We start from the raw sequence: 14752 nt of genomic DNA, 5'->3' as shown, positions 1-14752 counted from the left end.
GTGGGCCTGTGGATGGGGCTGCACACGGACAGGCACCGCCACCTGGGGTCTGATGTGCCCTGGCCACCTTCCTGACGAGTAACACAGGCTTCCCCGAGGCACTCCAACACTTCTCTGACCGCCCTTGCGGGAATCCATCAGGAAGGCCCGGCTGCGGTGACTGTGCTCAGCCTGGGCAATCAGCACCAAGGGACCTGTCCCGAACCAGGGTTTTCATGGCTATTACAAGGGCATTTCTCAGTTAGCAAACAGTAATCACGATACCATCAAATTGGAAAAAAGTAACTTTCCAGCTATCACTGTCAAATCTCAAAAGCAAACTGCTCAAAAATCTGCTTTCTCTTTTCCACAGCTCCAAAAATCAATCTCATAGCTCCTTCCTTTATGGAATCCTGGTGTGATAATTTCTGGGCATCCCTATCACCTGAAAAGTTACAAAGTATTCTCTAACTCAGTACATCAAAGGAGAAAGTTATGATACCAAACAAGGTGAGAATTTTCCCTGTTCAAGAACGAACATGTGGGGCTTCCCTGGTGGCGCAGTGGTTAAGAATCCGCCTGCTAATGCAGGGGACACGGGTTCGAGCCCTGGTCCGGGAAGATCCCACATGCCGCAGAGCAACTAAACCCGTGCACCACAACTACTGAGCCTGCGCTCTAGAGCCCGTGAGCCACAACTACTGAGCCCACGTGCTGCATCTACTGAAGCCCGCGCGCCTAGAACCTGTGCGCCGCAACAAGCGAAGCCACCACATTAAGAAGCCCGCGCACCGCAACGAAGAGACCCCGCTCGCCGCAACTAGAGAAAGCCCGCGTGCAGCAACAAAGACCCAACACAGCCAAAAATAATAAATAAATAAAAATAAAATAAATTTATAAAAAAAAAAAAGAACGAACCTGTGAATGCCTCTAGGTAAAAGAACCCAGACTCAAGAGCTTCTGCCTCCATGACGATGTCACAGGAAAGGCCACCTCAAGTCTGACACCTTAATCATGTCATTGAACCTGTTTACGAAAAGTGATGGCCATTTATACAACACCAGATTTTCATTAAGGTAGACGTTGATTCCTGATACTCAAATTGTTGCACCTGCACTCTTTAGTTAACCTTCATTACAGGTTTAACATGACATAAATTACACTTGCCATGTTTTACCTCCAGAAAAGGGCCCATGCAATTTTCAGGAATCTCTCATCGCCACAAACATCACCATACATAGGAGTACTTGAAGTCTGTACAATTAGTTATAAAGCAAACCCCTCGTAACCACGTCCAGGGTTAGAAACAGAACACTATCTGCATCTAGAAGCATCCTGCACCCCTGTGCCTCTTCCTTCTATAACAGGGGTTCTCAGCCTCGGAACTATTGCATTTGGGGCTGAATGATTATTTGTTCAGGGCAAGGAGGAGAGACACAGCTGTGCTGTGCATTGTTTCAATAGGATGTTTAGCTGCATCTCTGGCCTCTCCCGACCAGATGTCAGGAACATCCCCCCAGTTGTGATCACCAAAAATGTCCACAGATATTGCGAAATATCCCATGGGAGGCAAAATCATCCCCAGTTGAGAACCACTGTCCTAACAGTAACCATTACCATGATTTTTGGGATAACCACCCTTCCCCTTGCTTCTCGTTCTGGTTTTAACCATTCTGGAGGGAGAGGGGGTAACAGCCATAGAAAGTGCATAAAGCACAATGTACTCACATACCTGTGTAACTACCAACTGGGTCAAGAAACAGAACAAGAATACCAGCCCAGGAGTTCCCCATGAGCCCCTTCTCAATCCCAAACCCCTCCCCCTCCCCAAAGGTAATCACTATTGTGACTTTCATAGTAGAGTACTCATTTCTACCAGGAGTAACTTTATAACAAAGTTATGACAAAATAACTTTGTTATAACAAAGTAACAAAATAACTTTACCACCCAAGTCTAGTACCTAAATATCAGATTTCTGCATTCCATTTGAAGTTCTATGTAAGTGGAATCACACTGCATGTTATGTGTCCCACTTCTTTCAGTCAACATTGAGTTAATGAGTCTTCGACACCAGAAGCAAACTACAGCCTGTGGACCAAATCCGGCCCACCACCTACTTTTGTAAATAAAGTTCTATGGGAACATGGCCACATCCATTTGTTTATATATCATCTCTTGCTGCTTTCATACTCCAACAGCCAAGTAGTTGTGACAGAGACGCTTCGGTCTGCAGAATATCTCTATCTGGCCCTTCGTGGAAAGTCTGCCAAACCCTGCCCTATACTCTCACATGTAACTGTACTTTATTCTTCATTTCTTTGTATTTACAAATGTGGCAATCTACTTTTCCATTCTATTGTTGGCGGACATCTGGGTTATTGCCAGTTTGGGGATACTACAGATAGTGTTTTAAGTATTCTTTCCTTCTGACTGAAGGATGTACATCCTTGAAAATTTCCTTTATTTACGGCCTACTGGTGGTAAACTTTTTGTCTGAAAATTTATTCTTGAAAGACATATTTGCTGAATGTAAAGGTCTAGGTTGCCAGTTATATTTCCCTCAATATATTACTCCAACGTCTTTGGCTCCCATTGTTAAGAACTCTGCTTTCATATATAACTGTTGCTTCTTTGAAGATAATAAGCATATTGTCTCTGGCTGGATTAAGAATCTTCTCTCTCTTTCGTGTGTGTGTGTATGCTGTTCTGCCATGATGCTATGTTGTCACATCTGTTACTACATTTGCAAGTAGAGACTTTTAATGTAATCTGCATGGATTCTCTCAATTTTCTGAATCTGTGGATTTGCTTTATCACCAGTTCTAGGCAGTCTTCAGCCCTTATCTCCTTAAATTTTGCCTCTGTTCCATTCTCTCTCTTCTTGTGCTGCTGAACTTTTATTAGATATTAGATTTTCTCACTTTATCCTCCATCTAAACTTCTATTCCATATTTCCATCGTTTCGTCTTTCACACCTGCATTATGGATACTATCTTCTAATCTATGGTCTACACTTTCTTCAGCCGTGTCTACTTTATTAAACCCAACAGCACATTCAGTATCCAAACCTGTGTATTAGAAGCCACCTAAAGTCATCAATAATGCAAACTTATGAATACCTGATGGGAAAGAAAAAGCTTAGGAAACAAAGAGATTTGGATAAATTTTCAAATAAATCCCTCATATCTTTGCTACTGTCTCTCAACTATTCAGGAACTGAAAAAAATTGGGGAATCTAGTTATTTTGGTATTTACTTCATTTCTTTCTCTCACACTAGATTTGAAGTTTCTTCACAGGGGGAATGAGTCTTTTTATCTATTTCTGTATCCTTAGTCTTCAAATGACACCCTCAAGAAAGTGAAAAGACAACCCACAGAACTGGAGAAAATATTTGCAAATCATATGTCTGATAAAAGACTTGTACTACCTGGAATATATTAAAAATCCTTACAAGTCAACCATAAAGACACATAGCACAGTTTAAAAATGGGCAAAAAATCTGAATAGATACTTCTTCAAAGAAGACACACAAATGGTCAATAATCATGTGAAAAGATGTTCAGCATCATTAGCCATTATAGAAATGCAAATCAAAACCAAACTTAGATACCACTCCCACCAACTAGCATGGCTATAATCAAAAAGACAGATAATAGAAAGTGTTGGCTGAGATAACAGAAAAATTAAAGCCCTCATACACTGCTGGTATCACCCAGCAACTCCATTCTAAGTATAAACCCAAGAGAAATTAAAATATATGTCCACACAAAAACTTGTATGCTAATGTTCAAAGCTGCATTATTCAAGATAGACAAAAAGTGGAAAAAACCCAATGTCCTTCAACTGATGAACAGATAAACCGTAGAATATCCATACAGTGGACTATTATGTGGCAACAAAAAGGAGTGAAGTACTGATACATACTATAACAAGGATGAACCTTGAAAACACTATGCTAAGTGAAAGAAACCAGTCACAAAAGACCCATGTTGCATGATTCCATTTATATGAAATGCCCAGAATAGGCTAATCTTTTTTTTTTTAACATCTTTATTGGAGTATAATTGCTTTACAATGGTGTGTTAGTTTCTGCTTCATAACAAAGTGAATCAGCTATATGTACACATATATCCCCATATCCCCTCCCTCTTGCATCTCCCTCCCTCCCTCCTTATCCCACACCTCTAGGTGATCACAAAGCACCGAGCTGATCTCCCTGTGCTATGCGGCTGCTTCCCACTAGCTATCTATTTTACATTTGGTAGTGTATACACGTCCATGCCACTCTCTCACTTCGTCCCAGCTTCCCCTTCCCCCTACCCGTGTCCTCAAGTCCATTCTCTATGTCTGCATCTTTATTCCTGTCCTGCCCCTAGTTTCTTCAGAAACTTTTTTTTTTTTTAGATTCCATATACGTGTGTTAGCATACGGTATTTGTTTTTCTCTTTCTGACTTACTTCACTCTGTATGACAGACTCTAGGTCCATCCACCTCACTACAAATAACTCAATTTCGTTCCTTTTTTTATGGCTGAGTAATAGTCCATTGTATATATGTGCCACATCTTCTTTATCCATTCATCTGTCAATGGACACTTAGGTTGGTTCCATGTCCTGGCTATTGTAAATAGAGCTGCAGTGAACATTGTGGTACATGACTCTTTTTGAATTATGGTTTTCTCAGGGTATATGCCCAGTAGTGGGATTGCTGGGTCGTATGGTAGTTCCATTTTCAGTTTTTTAAGGAACCTCCGTACTGTTCTCCATAGTGGCTGTATCCATTTACATTCCCACCGACAGTGCAAGAGGGTTCCCTTTTCTCCACACCCTCTCCAGCATTTACTGTTTGTAGAGTTTTTGATGATGGCCATTCTGACCTGTGTGAGGTGATACCTCATTGCAGTTTTGATTTCAGAATAGGCAAATCTTTAGAGACAGAAAGTAAATCAATGGTTGCCTAGGGTGGTTGGGGGAAGTGGGGAATGAATACTACTCGGTACAGAGTTTCTTTTGGGGGTGATGAAATGTTTCATAATTGGCTCTGGTGACAACTCTGAATATACTAAAAGCCGTTGAACTGCACACTGTAAATGGGTGAATGGTAATGGCATGTGAATTACACCTCAACAAAGCTGTTAACAAAAAGTGCAGTGACTCCCTGCCCCGTCCCCTGACCCCGCACTCTTAGCTGGTTCTTCTCATTTTCCTTACTCCACGTTTCTCGATAATATTCTCATGCTGCTATTTCTTAGCAATTTTCAATTGACTTCCAAAAACTGAACTGAGGAACAGGATGCAGTTTTAAATTGGCAACTGAGTATGGACCTTGTTGAGAAGGTGCACAGAAGCTACCTGGGGGAAGAGTGTTCTAGAGAGAGGGAGGAGCTAGTGCAAAACCCCAAGGCAGGAGCACGCTTAGTGTATTCAGAACCCAGTACAGGAGTCAGTGTGGTCAGGATGGAACTGGTAAGAAGGGGGAGGGTAGGAGACAAAGTCAGAAAGGGAGAGGGTCCATACTGTGTGGGGCTGCAAGCCCACTGCAGGGGCTCCGGCTCTTATTCTGAACAGAAGGGAGGAGCCAACGGCGGGCTCCGAGCAGGAGCAGCACTTTAGAAGCGTCCCTCTGGCTGTGAGGCTGAGAACGCACTGGAGGAGTGCACGCGCGACAGAGAAACATCAAGTCAGAGCGGCAGCTCCCTGTCCGGGCATTCTGCCCAGGGGACACTTGGCACGATCTGGAGATACGTTCGGTTGTGACAACTAGGGGGAGGGGGTGCTAGTGGCATCTTGGGGGTAGAGGTCAGGGATGCTGCCCATCATCCTAAAATGCACACGACATGCCTCACAGCAAAGAATTATCTAGCCCGAAACATCAGCAGTGCCATGGCTGAGAAAACCGGCTTTAGAGGCGCCTGCAATAATCCAGACAAGAGATAACAGCTGCTCAGACCATGCGGGTTACCGTGCAGGTGACATGGAGCAGGCAGGGTCTGAATATATTTTAAAGGTAGAACCAACAAAATTTCCTAGTGGACACAGCTGTTCTTTGGCTGGAACAGCTGGAAGGATGAAGTTGACATCAACTGAAATGGGGAAGATGGTGGAGAAAACAGGCTGTGGGGTATGGGTGTCAAACAGTTTGCAGGGTGCAGGTGGGGGAGGTACAGAACTGGAGTCTGGACCTGCTAGGTGCCAGGAGTCGACGACACCCTGAATGAAGACACTGAGCAGGGCGTTCAGGAGAGAGGGTGAAGGAGTAGAGGGAAGTGTGGCAGTGGTCACCACACATCGCCCTGTGAGACCGGAGGGCGTAAGAAGAGAGCCAGGGCCAAGGAGAGATGAGAGAGGGCCAAGGCCAGAACTGCGGGACCCCGGACATTGTCAGGCTGGGTTAAGGGAAAGGCAACAGAGAAATGTAAACTGAATAAAAGCTTTATCTTGTCATTCTCAAACTCTTAATGGGGAAAAAAGTGTTTGCTTATGACTAAGGTTAATTCAATGAGAATACTCCTAAAACATAAACAGAAATGACTATTTGTGATAGCTACAATCAATTAACTTTCAGATATAGGATGCTTACAGTAAAAAGAGTTGATAAAAATATCTTAGGTTGAGATTATGTCTTCTATAAGCCTAATGGATAAAAAGCAAAGTTTCCTTACCTGCTGTTTCCTGCCCATGGCAAGTGTTCAGTTCAGCCAGAAGCTGGTTAAAATCATCTTGATGAGCAATCCAGTTGTCCTGAAAACAGCAAAAACTCAATTAGAGACAAGCCTGGAGCTTACCTAAGCTGAGATAAGATATATATTGGAATCAGGGAAATCTGGTAGTTAATGTGAATTTTTAAATGTTTCACCAAAATATTATTTTATAAATTTGAATGAAAAAGAAATAGTATACATTTGAAACGTAATTTATCTATATCATTATTAAAAATGAGGATCTTGGAAGCTTAAGCCCTGATTTCAAATGCAGATGACTTATCAAGTCAACTTATAGTCAAATAAACAACAGGCCACCTGTGTGCTAAATGTTAAAATAAAGCAAAATAAAATATTTTTTTTCTCACTGTGGGAAATTACGTAGGTCAAAGGAAAAAGGCAGTGGCAGATTTGAGGGCTCCCTCCTTTGCTCATTTGAGCTGAAAATCTTTTGCCCAATTCTGCTTGCTTGCGTCCACCCCAATTTCAGAAAACAGCAGTGGGGACGGGAGCAAGAAGGACCCCAGCTTCCCTGAATCCATCAGCACCCGTTTGTAAGGGACTCAGTTAACAAGCTCATCATAACAAAGACGACCTGGCTTTAAAAGAGAATGAACGTCTCCAAAACAATATCAGCCTGCGGGGAGCAGGGTTTCAATTCAGGAACTTGCCTCATGCGTACTTTTTAAAGAACGTTTAAGGTTAAGGTATATTGAATAGGTTTACCGGGCAATGCTTCTCCTAAAAAGTTAAGTATATCTGTATATCCACCTCTCAAAAACTACCTTCAAAATCAACCTTACATAAACTCTTTTTTTAAAATTGTCCAAGGTGTGTTTGTTAATTGATGAACATAAACGATATTGCTAAACATTCCATCTAGTAAGTGTGTGACATTTGAAACATTTTGAAGTACTGGTCTTGGATTTTGTCCTCAGAAATAGAACATTCCCCCACCACTTTTTTCCAGTTTATTGAGATATAGTTGACATATAACATTATATTAGTTTTAGGTGTACAACATAATGATTTGACAACATGTATATGTTAAACTCTTCCTTTAGTGGTTTAAGATTTTAGCTGTTAGCCCAAACAATTTTAGCTGCTCCAGTCCACTACTCTGAGCTATTGAACTAAGCAATGAAACCCAGTTTACCTAAAGTAATTCTCCAGATTTCCTACCAGATTCTGTTACCTGCAAAAATGTAAGAACAAAGCTTTCGGTTTAGATCCTTTCTACAGTGAGCCATGATACTGAAAATGAAAGGCAGGGTAAGCCATGAACTTTTAATTACAGGGTCATATTTTCAAAGTGTCAGTGTTTAAGGGGAAATGTGAATAAATTCAAGTGCTATACACCAACAGTCAGAAACAGACAACGGGACAGGAAAAGAATACCACTTTCTTTCAGTATTTCCAAAATGAAATGCCACCAATTTTAACAATAGAAGCTAATATTACAACGCAGGTAAAGATGAAAATTCCTCACTGTCCTGAAATGAATATTTCTTTAAAAAGAATACTTTTTGCAAAGTTCAGCAATAAAGCTACTTTGGATCTCTTATGCATAAGCAAGTAAAGAATCCCGTAGGGCAATGAGGCAAAACAATGACATGTTACAGACGCCCAGCAGCTTAGTTACGGGCTCCTTAGTTATCTAAAACATGTAGGATACACGCTTGAACAGCTTAAAACTGATCAATCAGTTTGACTGGATTAAATTTTGTACACTGACAAAAATATCCATTATGCAAGGAAAACCCCCAGCAGACGCTGTCGCTCACTTCGTTACTGATCGCAGCTCCTAGTCCCAGGTGGTTATTTTTAACTTGAACTTTAATATGATCCGTGGCTCCTTGCTCCTGAGCTCCTAAACCCTGTGGAGATTAAACACAAAGAGAGTTAGCATTTTTATCAGGTATAAAAATACCTCTCTTCCTTCATCAACTGTTTGATTAATCACTAAACATCTAGGAGGCATTATCCTTGTCCTCAAAGAGGACACAGTCTAATGGATTCTTACAAGATTCTGTAATACCAAAGATGCACTTACAATAATGAATGCCAATCCTTCAACCTGTGACCCACTTCAAGGACCAGGGAAACACTAAGGAGAACACGCCTTTCTCTGATGCTCAAAAGCGGAGAGCTACTGCCAAACTAACGGAAGCCCGTCAGAGGCATTAGAGTCTGTGGTGCTTTGCCTTAAGTAGTTTTACAAAACAACACTGAGGAAGGGGACTCCAAGTCCCCCGCATCATTAACACTCATCTGTAAAGAGTCCCAGAGCGCCTGGTGCACCAAACGGCACCCAAGGTGGCTCCGGCCCAGTGGGCGGAGACAACATAAGATGATGTAAAGGGGCCAGACCTTAAGGACCTCGGAAGTTATGGGGAGAATTTGCATATTATGTTTTAAAACAATGGGAAACCACCGAACTTGTAAGCAAAGGAATGACATGATCTAATTTCTGTATTTTAAAAGCTCGTTATGGCTGCTGTATGGCAAATGGCCCAGAGGAGGAAAAGAAGGGAGTCAGGGAGGCCGCTGAGAGGCTGCTGCGTTGATCAGGGCAAGCAATGGTGGTGGTTGGTCCAGGATGGGGCCCCGGCTAGAGAGGAATAATGACTGGGGACTCGGGAAGTGAGAGAGGTCAAGGAATCAAGCATGACTCCCAGGTTTCTGGTTTGAGTAAGTTGATAGGGTGCTATTTGCAAAAGTGGGGAAAACTTGAGAAGAAAAAGATTTGTGGGGTGGGGAGGATCAAGAGTTTTATAATAAAAATGATCTACTTGAGATGAGGACAGAGAAGGGCCTAGGGCTGAACCCCAAGGAATTCCAAAGCTCAAAAGTCTAGAGGAGGAAGAGCCAGCAACAAAAATTTAGCAGGGGCTGGTAAGGTAGAACGAAAAACCGGGAGAGAGGGCAGTGTTGTGGAAGCCAAGACAGTGGTATTTCAAGGTACTTCAAGTCAATTACATCCAATGCTGCTAAGGGATAAAGTAATGTGAGAACAAAAAAGGATCCATTGGATTTGGCAAGATCTTTAAAGACCTTGACAAGAACCGTTTAAGTGCAGAGATATCAGCAGAAGTCCTACTTGAGTCAGGAATAAAGGGAATGTGAGAAAAAGGAGAAAATGTGTAGTCTAGCTTTAAGGGTGAATAAAATCTTACTCTAAGCAACATAAAACTCTGATGGTTAAGTATGATTCCAAATGCAACTAATTAAAAGGCACCATTTATGAAAATCACAGCAGGTTAAACAATAAACAAAGACAGCTGACGTTTATGTTCAGTTCTAACTCTATCATCACAAGGTCATTATAATTTAATTATTTCTCCAAAATCCCTTATTGATCCAAAATAAATTTCTCCCAGTCTCCTAAGGAAGATGTATTCTCCTGATCTGAAATCTCTCTGCATGGCTCCAACTTCTCTGCTCTTCTCCAAGATACCTTTCCTTTAGACCACCCCATCTTCTCTAGCATCCTCTGGCCAAACTTGGAGTCATCGTTACTCCACGCAGTGTTTCTTGGATCCACAGCCCACTTCTGCTTCCGCCGACCTGTAAATGACAAATTATCTCATTAGCAGCTTATCTTTCAAACCTGGAGAATACCTCACAAATACACACATACCTAATGCATACACACGATACTTGCATAAATACAGCAAACATTATGTTTTATTAGATACAGATATCAGATTTGGCATCCAATGGGATAGTATCAGCTTGGATCATTTATCCTGGTTTCCCCAATAACTGTATATTCTGAACATACAAATTGACCTTATAAGATTAAAATAAAAATATTCCCCCAAATGTGACAAATCGAAATACATGATGTACCATCAGCTGGGCCTTCCAATTCAGCAACTGGCAGCAACCTAAGGCACCTGTGACACCAGTGTCACTATCACCAGCAACAGTCATTACAGACATATACGTTAAGTGCCAAATGCCATCCATATATTCTCAGGTTCAATTTTCACAGTAACCCAATGAGAAGAGATCTGCACTTTTCAGATGAGAAAATCTGAGACCTACAGAAAGAATGTTCCTAATGCCCCCAAGCAAAAGACAGAGCCTTTATACAAACCAAGGTCCTACCAACTCCAAAGCTTATATTTTTAATCCACAGCATACGAGTCATGATCTTGGGGAGAGTCACCCTCTGCACAACCTACAGGTACTAATTATCCCTTCTCACAGAAACGCCCTAAAGCCATATGACCCCTTCTCTGAACTCACACAGTAAATTACCTGCTGCTTTTTTTGGCATTTAATTAACATTCTTCTGTTATTATGGCTGTTTATATCCATCTCTTATGTTTGCTATTACGCCATAATCTCCTTAAGGCTCACATCCATGTCTTATTCTTTCTTATGCTTCACTGCAAGAAGTGAAAAACACTTTGCCCATAGCAAGCATTCAGGAAAAACATGAATGAATGTATGAATGATTGAGAAAGGAAAAAGGAGGGAAGGCTGAAGAAAGGAGACAAGAAAAGGGGAAAGAAAAAAATAAAAAGGAAGATAACTGAATTGAAGGAACTGCTTTGAGTCCCTACAAGTTTTTTTTTTAATGCATATAAATAACTGACCATTAGAAACTCAAGTTTATCGCTATAGTTTTAAGGACAATTATGGCAGAGAGAAAGAACTCCAAAAGTTTATTAAACAAGCATATGAAACCCAAAAGTAAACTGTGGCCAAGCGGGGAATTTGGAGGTCAAGTGTCACCATCATTCACCTACTGCACCAATGGAAGCAGAGTACCTCACTGTCAACAGCTGCTCACGCCTTGGCAGTCTCCTAACAAGTAAAAAAATAACACAGCCTCCAGTCAGAGAGGCTCAGTGTACTGCATGTAAAATCAATAAAGAGACCTGTTACTATCCACACCCTAGCAAAAATAAGTAAACCTTCACTAGCACACAGGCAGAAAAAGGCTACTTACAAAGAAAAGCGAGTTGGGCTCAAATTTACAGTGCTTTGCGGAAAAAAGGTGACCCCAAAATGCTACACGTGACTAAGTTACCACTTTACTTATCTAGTAAGTACTCAGCTAATGAACAGCATACGAGCTAGGCCTTGTTAACCGAGGATCTCTGTAAGGCTGCTTCCCGGTGTGTGTCAGAGCTCATGTCTCTACTGTAGTGTCTGCCAGGGGCTCTGACTGGGGCTTGTATGAAGGAGACATTTTTGAGAATGACTGCACCCACCCGCTGCAACAAAGACGGCATACAGTTTATGTCACAAATGTCTATACAGCGGACGCTAGTGCTGACACAAGACTGGAGAGGCGGCGAGGTCAGCTCCTCTTCCCCAGGGAGATGGCAGGCAGCCTCAACCAGCGGAGGAGGGCGGCTGCTCCGCGCAGGGTAGAGTGCCCTGAATCTGCACGATCACTCTTTGGGATGACGGCGGGGGCGTGGGGGTAACCATCCTCTAGCAGGGACTCCTCCTACATGGAGATCTAATAGGATACTTTCAGGGTAACCCCAATAAACAGCCCTGCACACGACAGCTGCCAGGCCTAATACCACAAGGTTTACTCCAGGATTCAGCTTACTCTGAAAAGTGTGCTGAGTTCCAAGAGCCAGGGACAGAAATTTTTTTTTTTCTTTGCCCAAAGACACTTTCACATATTCAAGACCTCAAAAAATATATCACCCATGTATTCTTATTAAAATATTATTCAAGACATATTCAAGGTTACAGAAACTGCAGCATAAAATCTTAATGCAATGAAATCCATTAACTATCGTGTTGTCATTTGATTAGAAAATGTAGTAACTGCAATTGTCAAAAACTGGTCTTGAATAGAGTCTATGAAAAAAAGTAGTATCTTGATAAAATATGGGTCTAAGACTCTGAATTAAATGACTGAGAAGTGAGAATGATAAATGAAATTCTTCTCTTACGTTTATGTAAGCGAGATTCCTTACCTGACATAGGGGAGAACCAATAAAATAATATTTGATAATTAGAGAAATGCAGGATAAAAAATGTTTTTGAGAAACAAAGAAAACTATTAGATTTCAAAAATGGGATAAGTGACTGTGGAGAAGATGAAAGAAAACAAAATATAGTCCATATGGCAAGAGAAAACAAAGGAAATTAGCATACTTACTGAAGTGAAAATGTTCACTAAGGTTAATTAGGGGAAAAAAGTAGGTTATAAAACTGTACCTACAGAATTATCCCAATTTTATAAACTATCAGAGAAAATAATTGCTAGGTAGTGAAATGGCAGACTGGGACTTTTCTATGCTTCTATTTTCTCATTTCTAAAATAAGAACACCAGTCCCAAATATCTAATCATAAGGGATGCCATAGACATTAATTTAGTAAATTGTCTTAAAAAACACAAAATATTATATACTACTAATGTCAAAGATTTGAAAATTTGGAGTCATGGTGGGAAGAGAACAGAAAGTATTCTCATGAAATTATGCAGCTTGAGTTGCTGATGTCCACAGATGGCACTTCCCACCTGTATATCATTTCATACTTTGAACTATTTTCACGTTCACCATCTCATTGATTTAAGCCAACCTAGTAATGAACATAATCAAAGAAGTTTTTAACAGCCCCAGAGAAACTGATCAGGGAAAGAAACATAAATGAATAGCAGAGCCAGGGCTAATGTTCCCAAGTGCACGCTGAACTAAGCATACATCGAAGAATATTAAAACCACAAGAAATCTGAGCCACACTGGTTATACAGGTGAAGAAATAGAGCCCACAGGGTCACACTGTAAAACATACTCCTTTCTGTAAGTCCCTGTTTAAAAAACAATAGAAATCTGCTGACCCTAGTGACAAGAACGTAAAGATATAGCGATAACTAGATCAGTATTGTCACTTTCTAGCTCAATGACCTTGGGGTGAATTACTTTCCTCTGAACCTCAATTTCTGCCCCTGTAAAATGTGAATGGTGCCTTACCCACTCCGTTTTGTGTTCCCATTCCTCCACCCCCTTAGATTAGAGGATGCCGACAGCATTTATTTCATGGAATCCCCGTGTAGCTTCTGTTGGGTCTGTTAAAATTCAGCAGCTGTTTCTGCTTCTCGCTCACCAGACACTTTCAAAGATCCCGGCCGGCTTTTCAGGACCAAGGCACGACTGCCATCTGGTGGCCGGAAGCCTTAGCTACAGGTATCGTTCAGAAGTTAAACAGCCTCTCCAGAGGGAGGGAATTAACGAACTTCACAAAGTGATGGGGAACGTCAAAGGCAAACTGAGGCAGGGTGGGGCGTTGAGGCCAACATTCCTTCCATAGTAGAGTGTTAGTAATTCCAACTACCAAAGTCAAAACCGCCACTGTCTTACTTAGAATCACTCATTAGCCCCGCCTCCCCTAAAAAACGCCAACTTCTTGTGTTTGATGCTTCTAACACCTTTGCTTTTCTTTTTCTTGATTCAATACACCTTCAAGAACGGGATTTCACTGACTGAAGAGATTCTGCTGGCCCAACCGCCTCTTTTTAACCAGAGGAAGCTGAGGCCCGGGGAAGTGAAAGAGCCAGGCCGGGTTCCCACAACCGGTGTCCGAACCCCCATTCGAACCCACCACTCGCGTGCTCGGGTCTGAACGTGAGAACAAGCGTCCCAAATGGACACCTGCAGTCTCTCACCAGCAGACCACAGCTAACTTTCGAGGAAGGCTGGGCTGGGAAATCTCCACGGCAGCCAGGGCGAGCCGAGCAGGGCGTCCGGGACCCCGGGCCCCGGCATCCCCCGGCCCACCGTGCGCCGGCGACTGGTACCCCCCGCCACTCGGTCCGGCCGCCGCGTCACCCGGAACCTTCACCCTCGCGCCCGGTCGGGCCTCCGAGCCCAACACTCACGCTCAGCCAGCATCGACATGTCGCCAAGCCTGTGACGCCGCGGGCCTCGGGACCTGAGCAACGGTGGCTACCGCTCGGCGGACTCGCGGAGAAGCCAGAAGCACTAGACTCGCACGCCCGGCGAATTGCAGCGGCGAGGGCGCGCGCTGCTGACGTCAGTGAGGCGCGACTCTCTCCTGGACCGCGCGGCGGGCGAGTGGGCGGGGCGC

The 14752-nt window shown here is 42.6% G+C and overlaps 1 protein-coding gene across 2 annotated transcripts in view; it reads right to left on the bottom strand.

Moving 5' to 3' along the window:
- Positions 1-14681, bottom strand: part of PINX1 (PIN2 (TERF1) interacting telomerase inhibitor 1) — an 80303-nt gene extending 65622 nt beyond the window's left edge. For both annotated transcript variants that reach the window (XM_007192692.2, XM_057549102.1), the window contains exons 1-4: positions 14544-14681; positions 10139-10248; positions 8466-8558; positions 6643-6721 (exon numbers count right to left, since the gene is read on the bottom strand). In XM_007192692.2, the coding sequence (XP_007192754.1) occupies positions 6643-6721; positions 8466-8558; positions 10139-10248; positions 14544-14562 (301 nt within the window). In that variant the 5' untranslated portion in view covers positions 14563-14681. The remainder of the gene's footprint in view (positions 1-6642; positions 6722-8465; positions 8559-10138; positions 10249-14543) is intronic.
- Between the last annotated feature and the right edge of the window lie 71 nt (positions 14682-14752).

This window comes from Balaenoptera acutorostrata, chromosome 6, assembly GCF_949987535.1.
Source record: "Balaenoptera acutorostrata chromosome 6, mBalAcu1.1, whole genome shotgun sequence".
NCBI classification, from domain to species: domain Eukaryota; kingdom Metazoa; phylum Chordata; class Mammalia; order Artiodactyla; family Balaenopteridae; genus Balaenoptera; species Balaenoptera acutorostrata.
Note: the sequence above shows the minus strand (reverse complement) of the source record. Positions and strands in the feature narration are given on the sequence as shown.